This window comes from Bicyclus anynana, chromosome 2, assembly GCF_947172395.1.
Source record: "Bicyclus anynana chromosome 2, ilBicAnyn1.1, whole genome shotgun sequence".
NCBI classification, from domain to species: Eukaryota; Metazoa; Arthropoda; class Insecta; order Lepidoptera; family Nymphalidae; genus Bicyclus; species Bicyclus anynana.
In genome coordinates this window covers 18745592-18762251 of record NC_069084.1, presented here as the reverse complement: position 1 = coordinate 18762251, position 16660 = coordinate 18745592, and the positions used below count along the sequence as shown (strand labels likewise).

The window sequence follows — 16660 nt, the reverse complement described above, 5'->3', positions numbered from 1 at the left end:
TTCCATAGCTTAACAGCACGAACAACAAATGAACACTTATAAAATTTACTCCTATGGAAAGGCATACACAGAGTAAGAGCACGACATGTTCTTAGCTCTGATTGCACTCCCAGAAATGTGAATTTCTCCTTAAGATAAGGAGGATATTTTGGATTAAAGAGCACACAGTACAGAAGAGAAAGTACATGCAGATCCCGGCGACGGCGAATAGGAAGCCACTTGAGTTTCTGACGAAATTCAGATATATGGTCATATTTGCGAAGGCTAAATATAAACCGAATTGCAACATTTTGAAGTCGCTCAAGTTTATTAAGATAGTCCTCAGTCAAACTGGGATAGCTTGCGTCCGCATAATCGAGAACAGAGAGTAGGAGAGAATTTGCTAACATAACTTTGGTAGGAATTGGAAGAAGAGAACGTAGGCGTCGTAACGAACTCAACGTCGCAAACGTCCTCCTACTCAACTCCTTGATATGCATGCACCACGATAATTCCTTGTCCATAACAACTCCAAGGTTTTTAACCGAATCACAATACGGTATCATGACACCGTTGTAAATAATAGGTGGTACGTCGCCCCAAACAACTCTTGAGATTAGACTAGGACTGCCAATAATAATTGTTTTTGATTTAATAGGGTTAACCTTAAGCCCATACTGTTTGCTCCATACTGAAATTGCATTTAGATCTTTATTAATAGCAGACACAGCAGAGCCAAGGTTCTCAAGAGTTGACGAGCGATATATTTGCACATCATCTGCATACATATGGTAGAGAGAAGTGAAACATTGAGTGATAGAATTAATGAATATGGAAAAGAGTAAAGGAGATAACACGCCACCCTGAGGTACCCCGGCCGAAACATCACACCAAGATGAGAAAGAATCGTGAACGCGAATACGCTGTTTACGGCCATTGAGGTAACTCCGAAACCAGTCAACCACCGATGGAGATATGTTAAGAGAGCATAATAAACCCAACAAAATGTCATAGTCAACAGTGTTAAAAGCATTACTAAAATCTAGCAGAACTAAGACTGTGAGTTGTCTATTATCCATCGCCCAGCGGATATCATCAGTAACTTTTGCTAAAGCTGTGACCGTACTATGACCAGGGCGAAAACCGGATTGAAAGGGACTTAGAATGGAATGCTTGCTAAGAAAAAGACTCAACTGTCGGAAAACCAATTTTTCAAGGACTTTTGACAGAAAAGGCAAAATTGAAATAGGTCGAAAGTCTGAGAAGGAATTAGGGGTAATTTTTTTAGGTAATGGAATAATTTGAGCACTCTTCCATGCCTCAGGAAATTTACTGGAGTGGATGGAATAATTTAGGATATGGGTAAGAACTGGGATAACAATATCAATGATGGGAATGATCATATTACGGCTCACGTCATCAGAACCGACAGCATTTGAGACGATCGATAAAATGCTCTTCTTAACATCACATTCAGTGAAAGACTCAAAGAAAAAGGGTAAATGATTAGGAGTTGAAGCAGAAGAAAGAATGTTAAGTGTACGTTCTTTATCAATACTATCAATCGTATCGGAAGTAGCAAAATGTTTATTCAGATGTTCGATATCAATATTGATAGGATTATTAGGGGAAGATTTACCAACTCCAAGAGATTCTAGAAATTTCCAAGTTTTGGCAGAATTGCCATTTTCTACTGATTTAAAAATGTGGCGTCGTTGTGCATCTCTACATAATGTATTACAGCGATTCCGAGCCTTATGATATTTAAGACGATTCGCTTCAGAGTCAGTTGTTTTATATTTATATTTTGCAGAATTCTTTTTCTTCATATAAATTTTTATATCATCAGAAAGCCAAGGAGCAGGTAGGTGTTTCATTTTAATCGGCCTTACCGGAGCATGCACGTCATAGAGCTGAGTTATTAGGGTATTAAATAAGTCTACCTTGCAATCAACTGAATCTGCATCTGCAATAACAGACCAATCCAAATTCGTAGCATCATCACAAAGGCGATTTTTATCAATTCCAGCAAAGTTACGCTGCAGAAGTATTCTCGATTTTGCCTTAGGAGGACGTAATTTATAGGAAAGATAAATCAAATCATGATACGAAAATGCTTCAGCTGGACATTGACCATGCTTGAAGACGAAATCAGGAGAAGACACAATAATAAGGTCAAGAAGAGATGGAGTACAACCAGGAGAATAATGTGTAGCAGTAAGTGGCAGGACAGATAAACTACATGATTCAACTGCAGTCATTAACTTCTTACTGCGATAGTCATCTTTAATTAGGCATGTATTTAAATCCCCCAGAATTATGCTGTGACTATACAAGGGGACTACTTGTTCCAGTAAAGTTTCAAATGAGTAAAAGTAATTAGAAACAGATGGTGGACAATAGAACACGCCAAGAAGAATTTTTGTTTGCGATAGGACAACTTCTAGCAGCAGGTGCTCAGCCGCATCAGGTGAAGGAGGTTGTGGAGACGAATCAACAATAGAGAAAGAAATATAAGACCGCAAGTAGATCGCCACTCCACCACCACCCTTACCCACGCGGTCATTGCGTATAAGCCTAAAACCCGGCAACGAGTAGGACGTTGATGGTAAACAAGATTTAAGCCACGATTCTGAAACAAGAATGGCATGAATATTACGGGAATCAAAAGACGCAAGCATATCAGAATAATGAGCCGGGATACTTTGTGCATTAATGTGGATAACATTAAAGTTTTTCTGGCAATCCGAGAAGTGAGAATCAAGGGTTTCATCGAGTGGAAGGAAAGATGTACTGTGGAAACTATTATCACTAGACGACATAGACAAAAATATATCACTATCTAAACTGGTACATGACATAATTAAAAATATTAAACAAATACAAAAATATTTATATATAAAATAGTTATAATAATAATAAATAAATTATGATAAGTGTCTAAAAATGCTAAAAAAAAATGCACCTATTTATCCTAAACCGCCAGCAGCCAAATAAAGATATACAGGAAATATATACATTTACACAGATTTACAAAAATAAAAAGAGAAACAAAGTATATTAAAGTACAAGAGAAAAAAAAAAAAAAAAAAAATCAGTTACAGCAAAATTACAAATAAAAATAAACTAAGCTAGTACAAAAACATTCAGAACTACAAACAGATCTACAATCTTACAATTTACAGCAAACTAAAGTAAGAATATGATTGTCTATTTTAGTCTCAGAGGATTTATAAAAATATAGCAACATCTGTGGTATAAACTTAGACAAACTGTCATTTTGACTTTGATTAATAATCTTTGACAGATCTATCTCTCGTCAATGTCAGTGTGATGTGTTAAAATTACAGACGTCAAAATATAATTGCAAAATTAACGTTTTACCTGCGTTTTCTAAATATAACTAATAAGTAATAAGTAATTGAATGAAACAAACTAATTAAACATAAACTAAAATTGTGAATTAAATCATAATACCAAATAAAACGGATCAATGAGAAACACAGCTCACGAAATACGAAAGACGGCTATACACGGCTTATCTCCTGCCCGTTCTCTTCAACCTGGCATTGACACCCTTGGTGTCCCGAGAAGCATCACCCGTGGCTGAAGGAGCAGCAATAGGCACAGAGGCATTCTGCGTGGACGTCGGGATAGCATTCATCTCTTTCATTGACGAGATGCGGTGTCTCTTACCAGTCTGGTCAAGCACTATAATGCTTCCATCCTTTGTCCAGCACTTGGCTACGCCAAATCGTTGTCGAGCCGCCAGAAAAATTGAATGGCGGCTTTTAATTAAGAACTCTGACAAAGTGACCCCTGTGCCTTTCAACTTAGATTTCGATGACCAAACCATATTCTTCAGCGAGAAGTCCTTAAATTTGACAACAACAGCCCGTGGCTTATCACCCGGACGACCCATGCGATGACTGCGGCTAATTGCTTCTGGAGTCAACTCCGGCAGCCCAAGGCGCTCAGACAAGGTGGTCGAAATTTTAACTCCTAGAACCTCTTTTTCTTCTTCTGGAACTCCGTGCACTAGAAGAATCTTTCGCCTGGAATGCATCTCCAAATCTTCCTGTTGTTTGCCAAGAAGCTCAAGCTGTAGTTGCAGATTTTCCAGTGCAGTCAAAACAAATGTCCGGAAGGCTAGAAACTGAGAGTTTAAATTTGATGTTGGACTTGTGGCTGGGATTGCTGCTCTTAACTCTTTTTGGAACTCTTCCATTCTTCTGTTGAAGTGCTCACTGATTTCGTTTATGTTACTTTTTAGAGACTCCATGTTAAACAAAGTTTAGTAACAGTGAAAACAAAAAAACCAAAAGTGAGGTTAGGATATGTGAAATAGCACACTGTCACAAAAAGAAGCTTAAAGCCTGTGCAAATATAACCAAAAGGAGCTGGCAAGCCTAGGCTATTCACAGGCACATATGTATATATTTAATAACACTTGTATATATTTTAAAATTGAAAATATAAGAGATTACTTAAATGTGTTACTTTCTTTAAGCCTACCCACAGAGAAAAAATCATACTCGAACGTTCGTTAGAATAAGTAGCAATGATACTGCGAAATATAGCGAATTAATGTTATTGTGAAATCCTAGGTATACACATGTGATGACTCATCATCTTCAGTATGTCGGCTTACGCGTCGCAACGTGCTTTTACGTTTATTATTATTATTTACAGACATGACAGAAATAGATTTTATTCATGCTTCACTTTTCTTGCCTGCTCGGTGCATCTAGGTTTGCGTGCGGATTTTTATAGGTGGAGCGATGACCTAGGGAAGATTTATTTAGGTTTTTAATATTGTGTACAAGTATTTGTTGTAGGTTTGAACGAATAAAGGCTACGCCATTCTGGCCTTGAACGTGGGAGACCAAACGTCTCTGACTGCGTCTTCTATGAGACTTACCTCTTAGAAGATCGTGGAAACGTTGGTTTGTAGACAGAATATGATCATTCGCCCAGACCGACGTTATAGTCAAGTTCGTTGATAACACTCCCATGATACGCGGGCGACAGGGGGAAAGACTGCGCGAGTGTGAAATCGTGCGTGCGGTTTTTCATTCATCGCTACATGCCCCCCGCCCCACGTGGAACATCGGGAGTGTTACGAACGAAGTTGCCAAGCTATAGAATCCACGCCTACCTCACTTCACCGAACAAGTCACTGTATTTAAAGACGCTGATTAGTAAGGGTGAGTTTACACTGCCGCTGGATGGAATGGAACGAAAGCGTCAAATTCGCAGGACAGCATGAGAATTTCGTATAACGCTTGATACCGTAATACCGACCGGCCAAAACCCCTCGTGTGACTTCCCTCATATTCCACAGACGTTATCTATAAACTTCTCAAGAATACGCGCAACTGTTTGTGGCGTGAATTTACTTTGAATTATATAGGTACAATTGACATAAAGTTCATTATGCTTTGTACAATGAAATCGCTTCAATTTCATACCGCATTAATGTAAATTGAGCCTATGAGTGAAGTCGGAAAAGTGTGAGCTGCTTAAAAAAGTCCAATCATGTCATATCATGTTATGCACTTTATGCACAAGTACTGATAATGATAACGATGTTTCTATTTCATCGTCTGACGAAATAGATAGCAGTAGAACAAGCCTGCATACTGATAAGATTAGAAATATAGCGCGTCACTCGGCACCCCCCGTCAAACCTTCACTAATGAATTAGCAATGACATGGCGACATTCATGTTACAGTTATATCTAGTGATGTAATATTATAAAGCTGAAGATTTACAAGACGGTCCTGGATTCGATACCCGGCTGATTCGATTGAGGTTTTCTCCATTGGTCCAGGTCTGCCTGGTGGGATACCATGGGCAAAGGCGTACCGCCAAACAATTTAGCGTTCCGGTACTATGTCGTGTAAAAACTATGTCTAACTACTCTTTTTACAAGTTACCCCGCTTCCATCTTAGATTGCATCATAACTTACCCATATGTGAGATTGTAGTCAAGGGCTAACTTGTAAAGAATAAAAAAAAAGTTTATTTCGTAGAAAATAAGGAACCACAGGGTGAATTGTACAATCTTGCGTGTGAGCTTCTGCTAATCCTGAAATACATCGTTTCCAAATTGTCCTTTTATTTAAACAATAATAAATCAAATTGATGAATTTCAGCTTCAGTATTCATCATTCTTCATGATATCGAAAGACAATCGACAATCAACCTTCAAGCCATTTATTTCAAAGGATGTCATTTTTAATTGTTTGAAGTTTTACTGCATATTGTATTCCTTCCAAACATCAATAGATTAATCAAGTCAAAAGGGTGTAAATATTTCACTTTCTTTTTTTTATTTTTATTCTTTACAAGTTAGCCCTTGACTACAATCTCACCTGATGGTAAGTGATGATGCAGTCTAAGATGGAAGCGGGCTAACTTGTTAGGAGGAGGATGAAAATCCACACCCCTTTTTGGTTTCTACACGTAATCGTACCGGAACGCTAAATCGCTTGGCGGTACGTCTTTATCGGTAGGGTGGTAACTAGCCACGGCCGAAGCCTCCCACCAGCCAGTCCTGGACCAATTAAGAAAATCTCAATCGGCCCAGTCTTGTAAATTCACCGCGCATACCACTGCGCCACGGAGGTCGTCAAAATTTAATTTTACCCAATTTTTAGGATGTTTGTAAAGACTTCCTCTCCCATGAGACGTGAGATTCCACTTGACTTCACTTAATAGCTCATATAATTGATGACCCCCTAACACCAGTCAAAAACACTAGGGCTGGAAAAGCGTTACATCGATGGCTAATTATCCATCAGATGTATACGCGTCCTAAAAGAGAGTACATTATACATACTCATAGGTTATCAGACGACTATCACGAGAGCAACAGAGCGGACAAATTAAAACCGTATAGAACGTTCTAGTGAAGGAAACATTGTTGGGCGCATAAATTATGCGTCTATCTCAATTGCTAATTTATGATACACTCTGTGTCAACGATATGGGTTAGCCTAGCGCTCCTCTGATTTGCGAAGCGATAGAATGACAAAGTTATACCTTAGTTTGTGAAAACATCAAATTAAGAAGTAGAATTGTTGTTTGTACTGTAAATTAAGCTCGAAATTATTTTGAGGCTCCGGAAATAAGCGGTTTTTTTTTTGCCTGCCAGTACATTTTATTTGGTAACAGTATTGTATTCTGTGCCACTGTATTGCGTCACAGAATCTTTTATAAAGTGTTAAAAATGTTTTATTTAACTTAACGTATTTGTAACAGATATGGGGTTAAATGTATGAACGAAGCCTTTAAAATCCTTAAACTAACATTAACATTGCCTCTCGTGTATCAGTTAACCGGCATGTTTGTTTAGTTGCTATTGCTAAAGTACGGTTGTAAGTAAGATTGTAGAATAGAATAGAAAATAATAAGTCTTTATTGCACATAAAATAAAGGTACAATGAAACAATAAAACACAAAAGAAAAGTAAAGTACGCAAAGGCGGTCTTATCGCTAAAAGCCATCTCCTCCAGACAACCTTCAATGAAATATTTAAAGAAATGAAAGTGGATTGTAATTACGTTTACATACTCGCACATACAAATAAGGCCTCAGGTTGATGGACACAGGGCAGGTAAATTTGCTCTGTTTATAGGGTGGTTTTTCACTTATTACTAAAAATAACAATGCTGCAATGTTCTTGTATTGTTATCGACTTTATTTAAATGCTCGGAAAGTTTATAACACTTTGATAGCACCTAATGCGCTACGCTTCGGCCAATGTGCACTGGCCTTGCACCATGCAATATCGTCATCATACGTATGTACACGAGTGTGGGTGTGTCCACGTGTGTGTAGCGTTGCTAACGTAACTACTATAAATAAGTCAGAAACCGTATAAATGCATGTCAACTAGATGGTAGGTGTACCCGCTTCATTACTATTCCACAATAAGTATTAATTAATGTGATTCTGTTTGTAGTTAATTTGGATTCCTTTTCTCAGAAAACCGAAATGTCTTCAAATTATATTAGCGAAACCCAAATAGAAACCAGATCCAAATCGGATGATTTAATTTTTGATATATCCATGGTCATTTTGCAAGGCAATTTTACAGCGCTCCATTCAAAGTTTCTCAAATTCTAAAACCTCAATAGCTCAACGGTCGGACTCATCACCGAAGGTGGTGGTTCGATCCCCGCCCCGTTGGTCTATGTACCCAATCCTTATACAGTCTTTCTCGACTAGTTGGAGGAGACTGGGAATTGGTCATATTTAAAAAGATATGACAAATATTCTTTTTTTTAAAAAAAAAACCTCTAAATATATGAGAAGCCGAGCGCAAACGCTAGTTCTTTATGTACAAAAATAGTATTTTCGACATAGTTACAACTATAGATATATCGGAATATTTTTTCGTAAAGGTCAACGGCTTCACCTACATTCGTTGTTGGCACCCCGCCAATGCCTAGGGTTCTAGAACATGTTTTTAAGACATCGATTATTGGGAATTTAGGAAAACAGCCGTAGGAGAAATAACAGCTGACTCTACATGCTATTATTAACCCCAGACTTGTGTAAAGATGGCAGTGGCTAGCAATCCATAGATGTATAAATGGACTGCATATTCAGACTCCTTGGAATTTTCCATTTTGTATAACTAGTATCCCTATACTAGTTGATAAGTTTGTTTATTATTGTATACTAGCTGACGCCGCGCGGTTTCACCCGCGTGGTTTACGTTCCGTAGAAAAACGGGGATAAAATATAGCCTATAGCCTTCCTCGATAAATGAGCTATCTAACTCTGAAAGAAATCAAATCGGACCAGTAGTGCCTGAGATTAGCGCGTTCAATCAAACAAACAAACTGTTCAGCTTTATAATATTAGTATAGATGTCTTAAAACAAGCTATTGCTATACAGAGAATGAGTTATTACTATCTTTATCACTTTTATTGCTAATTTGGTCAAATATTATTTTTAACTGTTTATTTATCATGTACGGAAAACTCCGCATTGATAAGCAAGTATTTAAATTGTAATTAAATCTGTAAATAGAATTATATTTCTTCATATCCATAATTCCATCTTAGAGTTGGGGGTCACAAGGTGCTGGAATGGCGACCCAGCGCCGGAAAGCACAGTGTTGGTCAACCCCCTACTAGGTGATAACCGAAGACAAATAAATTGACAAAATATCATCCACTATGATACAAATTACAAATGTCATCCGGTGCTTACGGTAAATATCATATAGTATGTAGATGACGCTTTGTTGTCCACTTCAATAGGATGATAATAAAGACCAAAATAGTGAATAGGCCGTTCAAACTAGCAAGGATACATGATGATATTAATTTCCTTTTCTTTCTGTTCTCGTATATCTATCATAACATACGTTTGTTTTGTTACAGATAAAAATCGTCTCTCTAGTAGCAACACAATTTTAGTAACCAGTGCAAAGGAAGCTATCTGAAGAACTGACCAGTCGGCAAGACTATAAACTGCGTGTGATATATTACTATTTAATTTTAAAGCATTTAAAAACCTTGAATTCTAAATTCGATTATTTTAATAGAGGAAATACTCAAGACATTCGAATTTTCGAGTATTTTAATAAACACAACTAATTGAAAAAGAAGAATATATATTATAGAAAGAAGAATTGAAGAAGACTTAAATAACGAAGTGAAGCCACAGATTCTAGAATAAAATATAACGACGTGAAATTGCCACAGATTCTAAATATTTATTGATTCTCGTAGATATAAAAGACACTTAAAAGCATTTACTTTAGAAAAACAAGAAATCAATAACTTATTATTAATACACATAATATATCACATATAAACATAAATAGAAATCAATAGAAGAATTATATATAATAGCGGAAAATAGCAATCACATTAATACGTGCAATACTAGGTATATAGATTATAACGGAGAAGAATAATTGTGACTACTTAAATAGAAGAATAGCTGTGACTACTTACTTAATTAGAAGAATTAAAAAGAACTTAAATTAATTAGTTAAGACACCCGTGATATTGGAACAGACTGCAAAGAGGAGGCTACGCTACGATACGCTAAAGTTTATTATTTTACAATAATTATAAGTAATGAGAGACAACATGAAGCCTTGCCAACACTCGCTGTCAGATGATGTGCTGTACAAAGATGTTGTAGTCATCGGTGAGTTGAACTTTTATGATCTAAGATCTGGTATTAGAAATATATACCCTCATCTGTTATTTATTTGGGATAAGAATTCACATTGCAAATAGGTTGCCTAATCTAGGAAACCATGAACTAGATCAAAGTCAACCTAACACAGTTAAATTAAGCTTAAAACAAGCCTTCACTGACAAATTAGATGACTAAATAACTGATAAGGGTATATTGATAACTTTTCTGGCAACCCCGTTCGCAAAGTTCGAGTCCTGGTTATGTATTATTGCGATTTTCGTTTTCTTACATAAATTCTCCGTAACGATTCGAAGTTAAGAACTTGTTGTATCAATTGCAATTGGATCAGGTAAACTCCGGACTCCCGCTCTGCTACAGCGTGCGAAATATTTACTTATATTAAAAACTAGCTGACGCCGTGCGGTTCCACCCGCGTGGTTCCCGTTCCCATAGGAATACAGGGATAATATATAGCCTATAGCCTTCCTCGATAAATGAACTATCTATCGCTGAAAGAATTTTTCAAATCGGACCTGTAGTTCCAGAGATTAGCGCGTTCAATCAAACAAACAAACTCTTCAGCTTTAGAATATTAGTATAGATACAATTATGAGTTTGTTTGTAACGCTTTCACTGTTTTAATATACTTTACCGATATCTATATAGCATATATCTATATATGTTTTTGTGGTACAGAAAAAAATACATGGTAAGTACCTTTCATTCAAAAAAATAGCATAACATATTATCTCAATCTTGTAAACTGAAAACAATATTTTAAGCTGACCAACATTTATTATTTTCTTCCACATAAAGCAAAGCTAATTTATGTTTGATTTTTGTAATAATTATTACCATTTTAAACGAGTACGAAATTTCCGAAGGTGTGGGGGGAAAAAAAGCTTATTATCGTGATTCGACAGTAGACGTGTTTTGAGACTTTTTGGTATTAAATTTTTTGTCGGCTATCAAGGCCCTGCGACGAATTGCATCCATGCGTGCAACGGTTCTGTCACAACTCAATGTCACGGCTACGTATAGGCACGTAGTTATGCTATACTTTACGTAATGTAATTACACAGATTATGTTAAGGATATACTAGACGAAACAAAAAAAAATACAACCGACTTCAAAACCTAAAAACGTACTCATTAAACTAAAAAGCGAAAAATAACATCATAATATGTTCTACCTGCTGATCAGTATGAAGGCGGTGCTTAGCCTTCATGAAATTGTAGTGCTTAAAAGTACTAAATTGAAAAGTTTACGAACACACTAGACATCCATATATTTTTCGAAAGTTTCCCTCAATTTCTCCAGGATTCCAGCATCAGATCTTGACATGATGACAATGGGACCAAATGGGGACTATACCGTTTCAAACAAAAAAAGAATTTTTGAAATCGGTCTACGCGTCTTTGAGTAATCGGTGTAGATACATAAAAAAAAACAAAAAAAATACCGAATGATTGAGAACCTCCTCCTTTTTGAAGTCGGTTAATAAGCTTGGTGTTGAGATTTTTGGCGGCTATCAAAGCCCAGTGAAAAATTGCATCCATGCAACAGTTCTGTCACAACTCAATGTCTCGGCTACATCACAATTGCAGACACGTGGTTATGCTATACTTTACGTAATGTAATTACACGAATAATGTAAAGGGCAGACTAGACAAAACAATTTGATTTGATTTGATACCCATACAAGGTCCTAAAAACAGTTTCGTCATATTTAAAAAAAAGTCCATCCACGCTGCTCCCATGCGGGTTGTTGGCCTTAGGGTGATATAGTTAAATTCTTTAATGACCACTTCGCGACTCGACCCAGAAATCGAACCCAGGACATGGTCAAAGCCACATTGACTAATCATTGGATTGATCCAAGGCAGCTAGCAGTTATATGCAGAATAAACGAACCTAAGCTTATATTTCCTTTTAAGGAAACCACAGCAACAGTAGATCCCCTTCTAGATAGGCAGATGACGTCACTCCCCAGTGCCACAAGCGCCATATAAATCAGTGTGGAAATACCGATTCAAATGATTTATTCAAATTTGCCCACAAGTTCCATCTTGTGTACATTTCAAAAAAAAAATATTCCATAATGAACTTTGTAGCAGCTTATCCTTCTTGGGGAACCGTTAAAAGTCGATCGAGTTTGAATTCAGAGTTTTCATTCATTTTATTACTAGTGCATACCCTGATTGACAACCTTATGCACGCCACTGTCCATAATCACCAACAAAATTGACTATTGTTTTTTAAGGGGGACGAGGTAAACTCACAAGCAATAAAACTAACTTGTTAAAATAAGAAGAATAACCTAGATGGTTAGTCAAACATATCCACCAAGTAGTACTTAAATTACTTGTTAAAATTCTTGCTTGACCCAGGACTCGAACCTGTAAAAGCAACGACTGACGCAAACAGCCCATCCATAGTTCATGCTTACATAACAAGTCAAGCAACGAGCACAGTTATCAAACAATACGCAGTAACATCAGCTGTAACAGTACACGCTTCAACATAATTACATATTGGATATATTATTCCATTGTAATTATTATGAAAATCGATGTTATTGTCAACTAACGATCTACACATATCATTTCTAATAAATAGTAAATTATGTGTAAAATCCTCATAAATAGAAAAACTCATAAAATAGAGTAACATCAATCACAAAAAACCGGACAAGCGCGAGTCGAATTCGCGCACGGAGAGTTTCGTACCATTATTTATAATAAGGGTTCTTTTTTTGTACGACGTTCGGAACCCTAAAAACGGCAAAAAACTCACGATTGAACCATTAGATCATAATTTTATTAAAATATAATTATTTATTTTTAAAGTTAATATTTTGTGAATATCGTAAGCGTCTACTGTTGCCGTTATCAGTATCCAGCATAAAAGAACAAGAAACCACGTTTATTTTATGGGAATAGGGAGGGATATATATATTTTAATCTGTTTTTAAGTTTTTGTTGTTTTAGCGGCAACAGATATCTGTGAAAATTCATTCAACTGTCTAAATGTCATGGTTCACAACATACAACCTGGTAACAGGCGGACTGCGGAGCCTTAGAAACACGTCCCGTTTTAACGGACCCCTAATAACTATTAACTATAGTTATTTTAGAGCTATCGAGACGTAAAGTTAAAGTTTACTTGTGAAGTATCCATAGATTCGTAGTGACGCCATCTTGTATCCGTTCCAGGCAACGGCCCCAGCGGGATGGTGACGTCATTCATGCTGGCAGGCAACATCCCCCACCTCAAGCAGATCCCCGACGATCTGCCCATTGACGAAATGTTAAAAATCAGGTGAGATGAACTATGTAGAGTATGGTTATATATAAGAACTAGGAAACTCGCGGTTTCACCCGCGTAGTTCCCGTTTCAGCGGGTATACAGTGATAAAATATAGCCTTTGTTACCCGCTGATAATGTAGCTTTCTATTGATGATTTTTTTCTTAAATCGGTGTTACGGAGCCTATTCATAACAAACATACAGTCAAAACTAACAAACAAATCAAACAAAATTGCTCTGTTCTGGTTAAAGGGCGCAGGAATCTACTTTCTGTACCGGTGGTAGATTGAGTGAGATACTCACAGAGAACTCACTTAGCATCAAAAATGATTGTTAGTCCAGTTGGTATATAATATATATACATTTGGAAATGCAAATATATAAAGCTGAATTTTGGATATGATCTGGGGAGCCTAGAAAAACTTAACTTCAAAATTTCGACCATGATTTCCTATTTACATTTTCCGCCATCTTGAAAAAGAGGTTGAAATTAATTTATGTAGTATGTATAATGTATATATGTATAGATGTAACATGTGACACTTTTCTATGTTGCAGATTACAGAACTTACCTCCCGGACAGAACCTCCTGGAGGTCGATCTCATGGCGCTGGCAGAGGGTCTGGAGGGCCGCAGCCAAAACCCCATAGCTTTACTAGTAAGTGCACACACAGACTAACGTGATTTTTTTCTGTTCTACGCAAACTATATACATTTCATTTATCATGTGATACATTATGTAACACTACACTAAGTTTTCATTTCATTTCTTTTGATACCCATATTGTATGGGAGTCATACATCATTTAACTACACTTCAAAAAAAGTATTTATTGCATTTGATACCTATATTTTAAGGGTGTCGTACATCATTTAACTACACTTCACAAAGTATTTGTTCCATTTGATACCCATATCATGGTTTAGAATATTTCGCATTGGAAACCGTCAAAAGTCACGAATTTTCCGAATTTGTTGACGAATATCGTCATTATTCAAACTTAAGTACATACAATAAAATATGAATAATGTCTACTTCAAATAACATAGCTATCGTACGGTGAAAGTATAATAAATATGTTCAATAGTTTCAGAGATTAGCCTTAACACATAAACTAATAAAATTCTCGATCTCTATTTATAATATAGTACTTAGTACAGATTGAGAAGTTGATAAATAATAATCAGACAATACAGAATTTGCAAACCATTTTACAAACAAGCTTTAGTGTGATAAGCTATCGTTATCACTATTGGGGTATCACCTGATTGATGTAACACTTATCAGATGATGGTGATAATGACAAAACCCGACGGCTCGCCGAACTATTGCGAATAACTGAAGGACGAATAAAATCTATTTCGGGTATTTACATAATCATTTGGCTCACCATTGAGCACGAGTTCATATTGATGGATGATGATGAAGTTAAAAACAGATTTAACATGAACAGAGTCGAGGGCATCCGTTTGTATGTTGTAAACCCATAGTAACGAGGTTTTTCTGACGTCATAATAACTAGCCGTCATTACTAATGACTTGCGAATTCTATGAATTAATCGCATAACCGGTACTTGGCCTTGCCAAGTGTTTTTAATTTGACACACATAATTAATATTCATTATAGTTACGAATTACGATACAATTAACAAAAGACTCGGGTCTTCGACTTACGTATAAAAAGCTAATATCCTCTGTTATGTCAGCGCGGGTTTTGAAGTTCCGGAAAATTCGACTCTAGCTTGAATTTGCGAACTTGATTTTTTTATGCTTTTGAATACAATAAAAAAGGATATCCCAGTGGAATTTGAAGTGGGTTCGAATCTAGTCCGAGGCATGCATCTCCAACTTTTAAGTTATGTGCATTTTAAGAAACAGAATATCACGTGTTTCAAAGAAGGAAAAACATCGTGAGGAAACCTGCATACCAGAGAATTTTCTTAATTCTCTGCGTGTGTGAAATCTGCCAATCCGCATTATGCCAGCTTGGTGGACTATTAGCCTAACTCCTCTCTTTCTGAGAAGAGACTCGAGCTCAGCAGTGAGACGAATAATAATGTTAAATGATCTTTTAAATAGAACCATTTACGCCAAGAGTTTGTGTTTTGATCCCCGCCCATCTACTCAAAAACCGTATTTTTTGGTATACAGGATACAATAGACGAGGAGGGGTTCGAACCTACGAGCTCTTGACGTAAGTGCGGCCACTTTACCGTGGAGCAATTTAAGTTATAAAATATACGAGGAAGTTACAGTGTTACTTGAAATAAATGTGTGCGAACTAATTAAATTTCCAAGTAGTGATTAATTGTTTTTTTGTGCTATTATTTAAAAAGACGAATCCAAGCACCAACGTCACCCAGATCCGACAGATAATGACTAAATAAATCATTTAGTCACTATTTAGGTTTAATGAACTTCCGCAAAGTAACGCCTGTTTGTATTTAATGCAAATTTTATTGCCTTGTTTGTCCGGTGGTTAGCCTAGGCTTCGGAATGCGAGGTTCTGCTTTCGAGTCCCGGATCAAGAGAATAACATTTCTTTATATCATATTTGCCTAAGAGTCATAGCTCATTAGAGCCACGCAGCACCTGACTGTGACTACCTCGAAGTTCATCTACGCAATAGGCAGCCCACAGAATAATTCCGAAGTATTTTTAAATATAACCAATTACTCCTTTTCTACTCTAAATTATTCGTAAAGACTGCTGGGAGTGTGTAGGCACGACAAATTTATCGCACGGAGATCGAACCAATGACCTTTTGGTGTTGAATCTGACCCCTTTATTGTGAAGCTGTAGAGGCTTATCTAATAGTTGTATTGTCTCCATTAGACGTTGAGTCAAACATTCAACGTAGCGTGGTCCATGAATGGTCGTCACGTGGTCTACTTTCCGTTTAGTCTGCGATAGACGCATCGCACTCGCGTGAATCACGTATCGCTAGCGTGTGAATGGACTCGCCGTCTGTAGTCAGCCTACAAGCGAGGAGATGCGGTGCTAAGAAATTAATATAGTAGACTCTACTATACTACCATACCACTTCATACAAGGCATGTAAGTTCAGCTTACTTTGTAGAATTATTCTTTTATATTATTTTATGTAAGCCATAACACAAATTTATTTACCAAAACTTTAAATGTTACCCAAAACTGAAAACCCGTGTTTACCCTTGATTAAAATACTGTGCACGCT

The 16660-nt window shown here is 36.8% G+C and overlaps 1 protein-coding gene across 2 annotated transcripts in view; it reads left to right on the top strand.

Annotated features, from left to right (window-relative positions):
- The window catches only part of LOC112053956 (oxidative stress-induced growth inhibitor 1), a 58683-nt gene that overhangs the window by 26592 nt on the left and 15431 nt on the right, over window positions 1-16660 (top strand). For both annotated transcript variants that reach the window (XM_024093591.2, XM_024093590.2), the window contains exons 2-4: window positions 9383-10160; window positions 13371-13476; window positions 14022-14121. In XM_024093591.2, the coding sequence (XP_023949359.2) occupies window positions 10088-10160; window positions 13371-13476; window positions 14022-14121 (279 nt within the window). In that variant the 5' untranslated portion in view covers window positions 9383-10087. The remainder of the gene's footprint in view (window positions 1-9382; window positions 10161-13370; window positions 13477-14021; window positions 14122-16660) is intronic.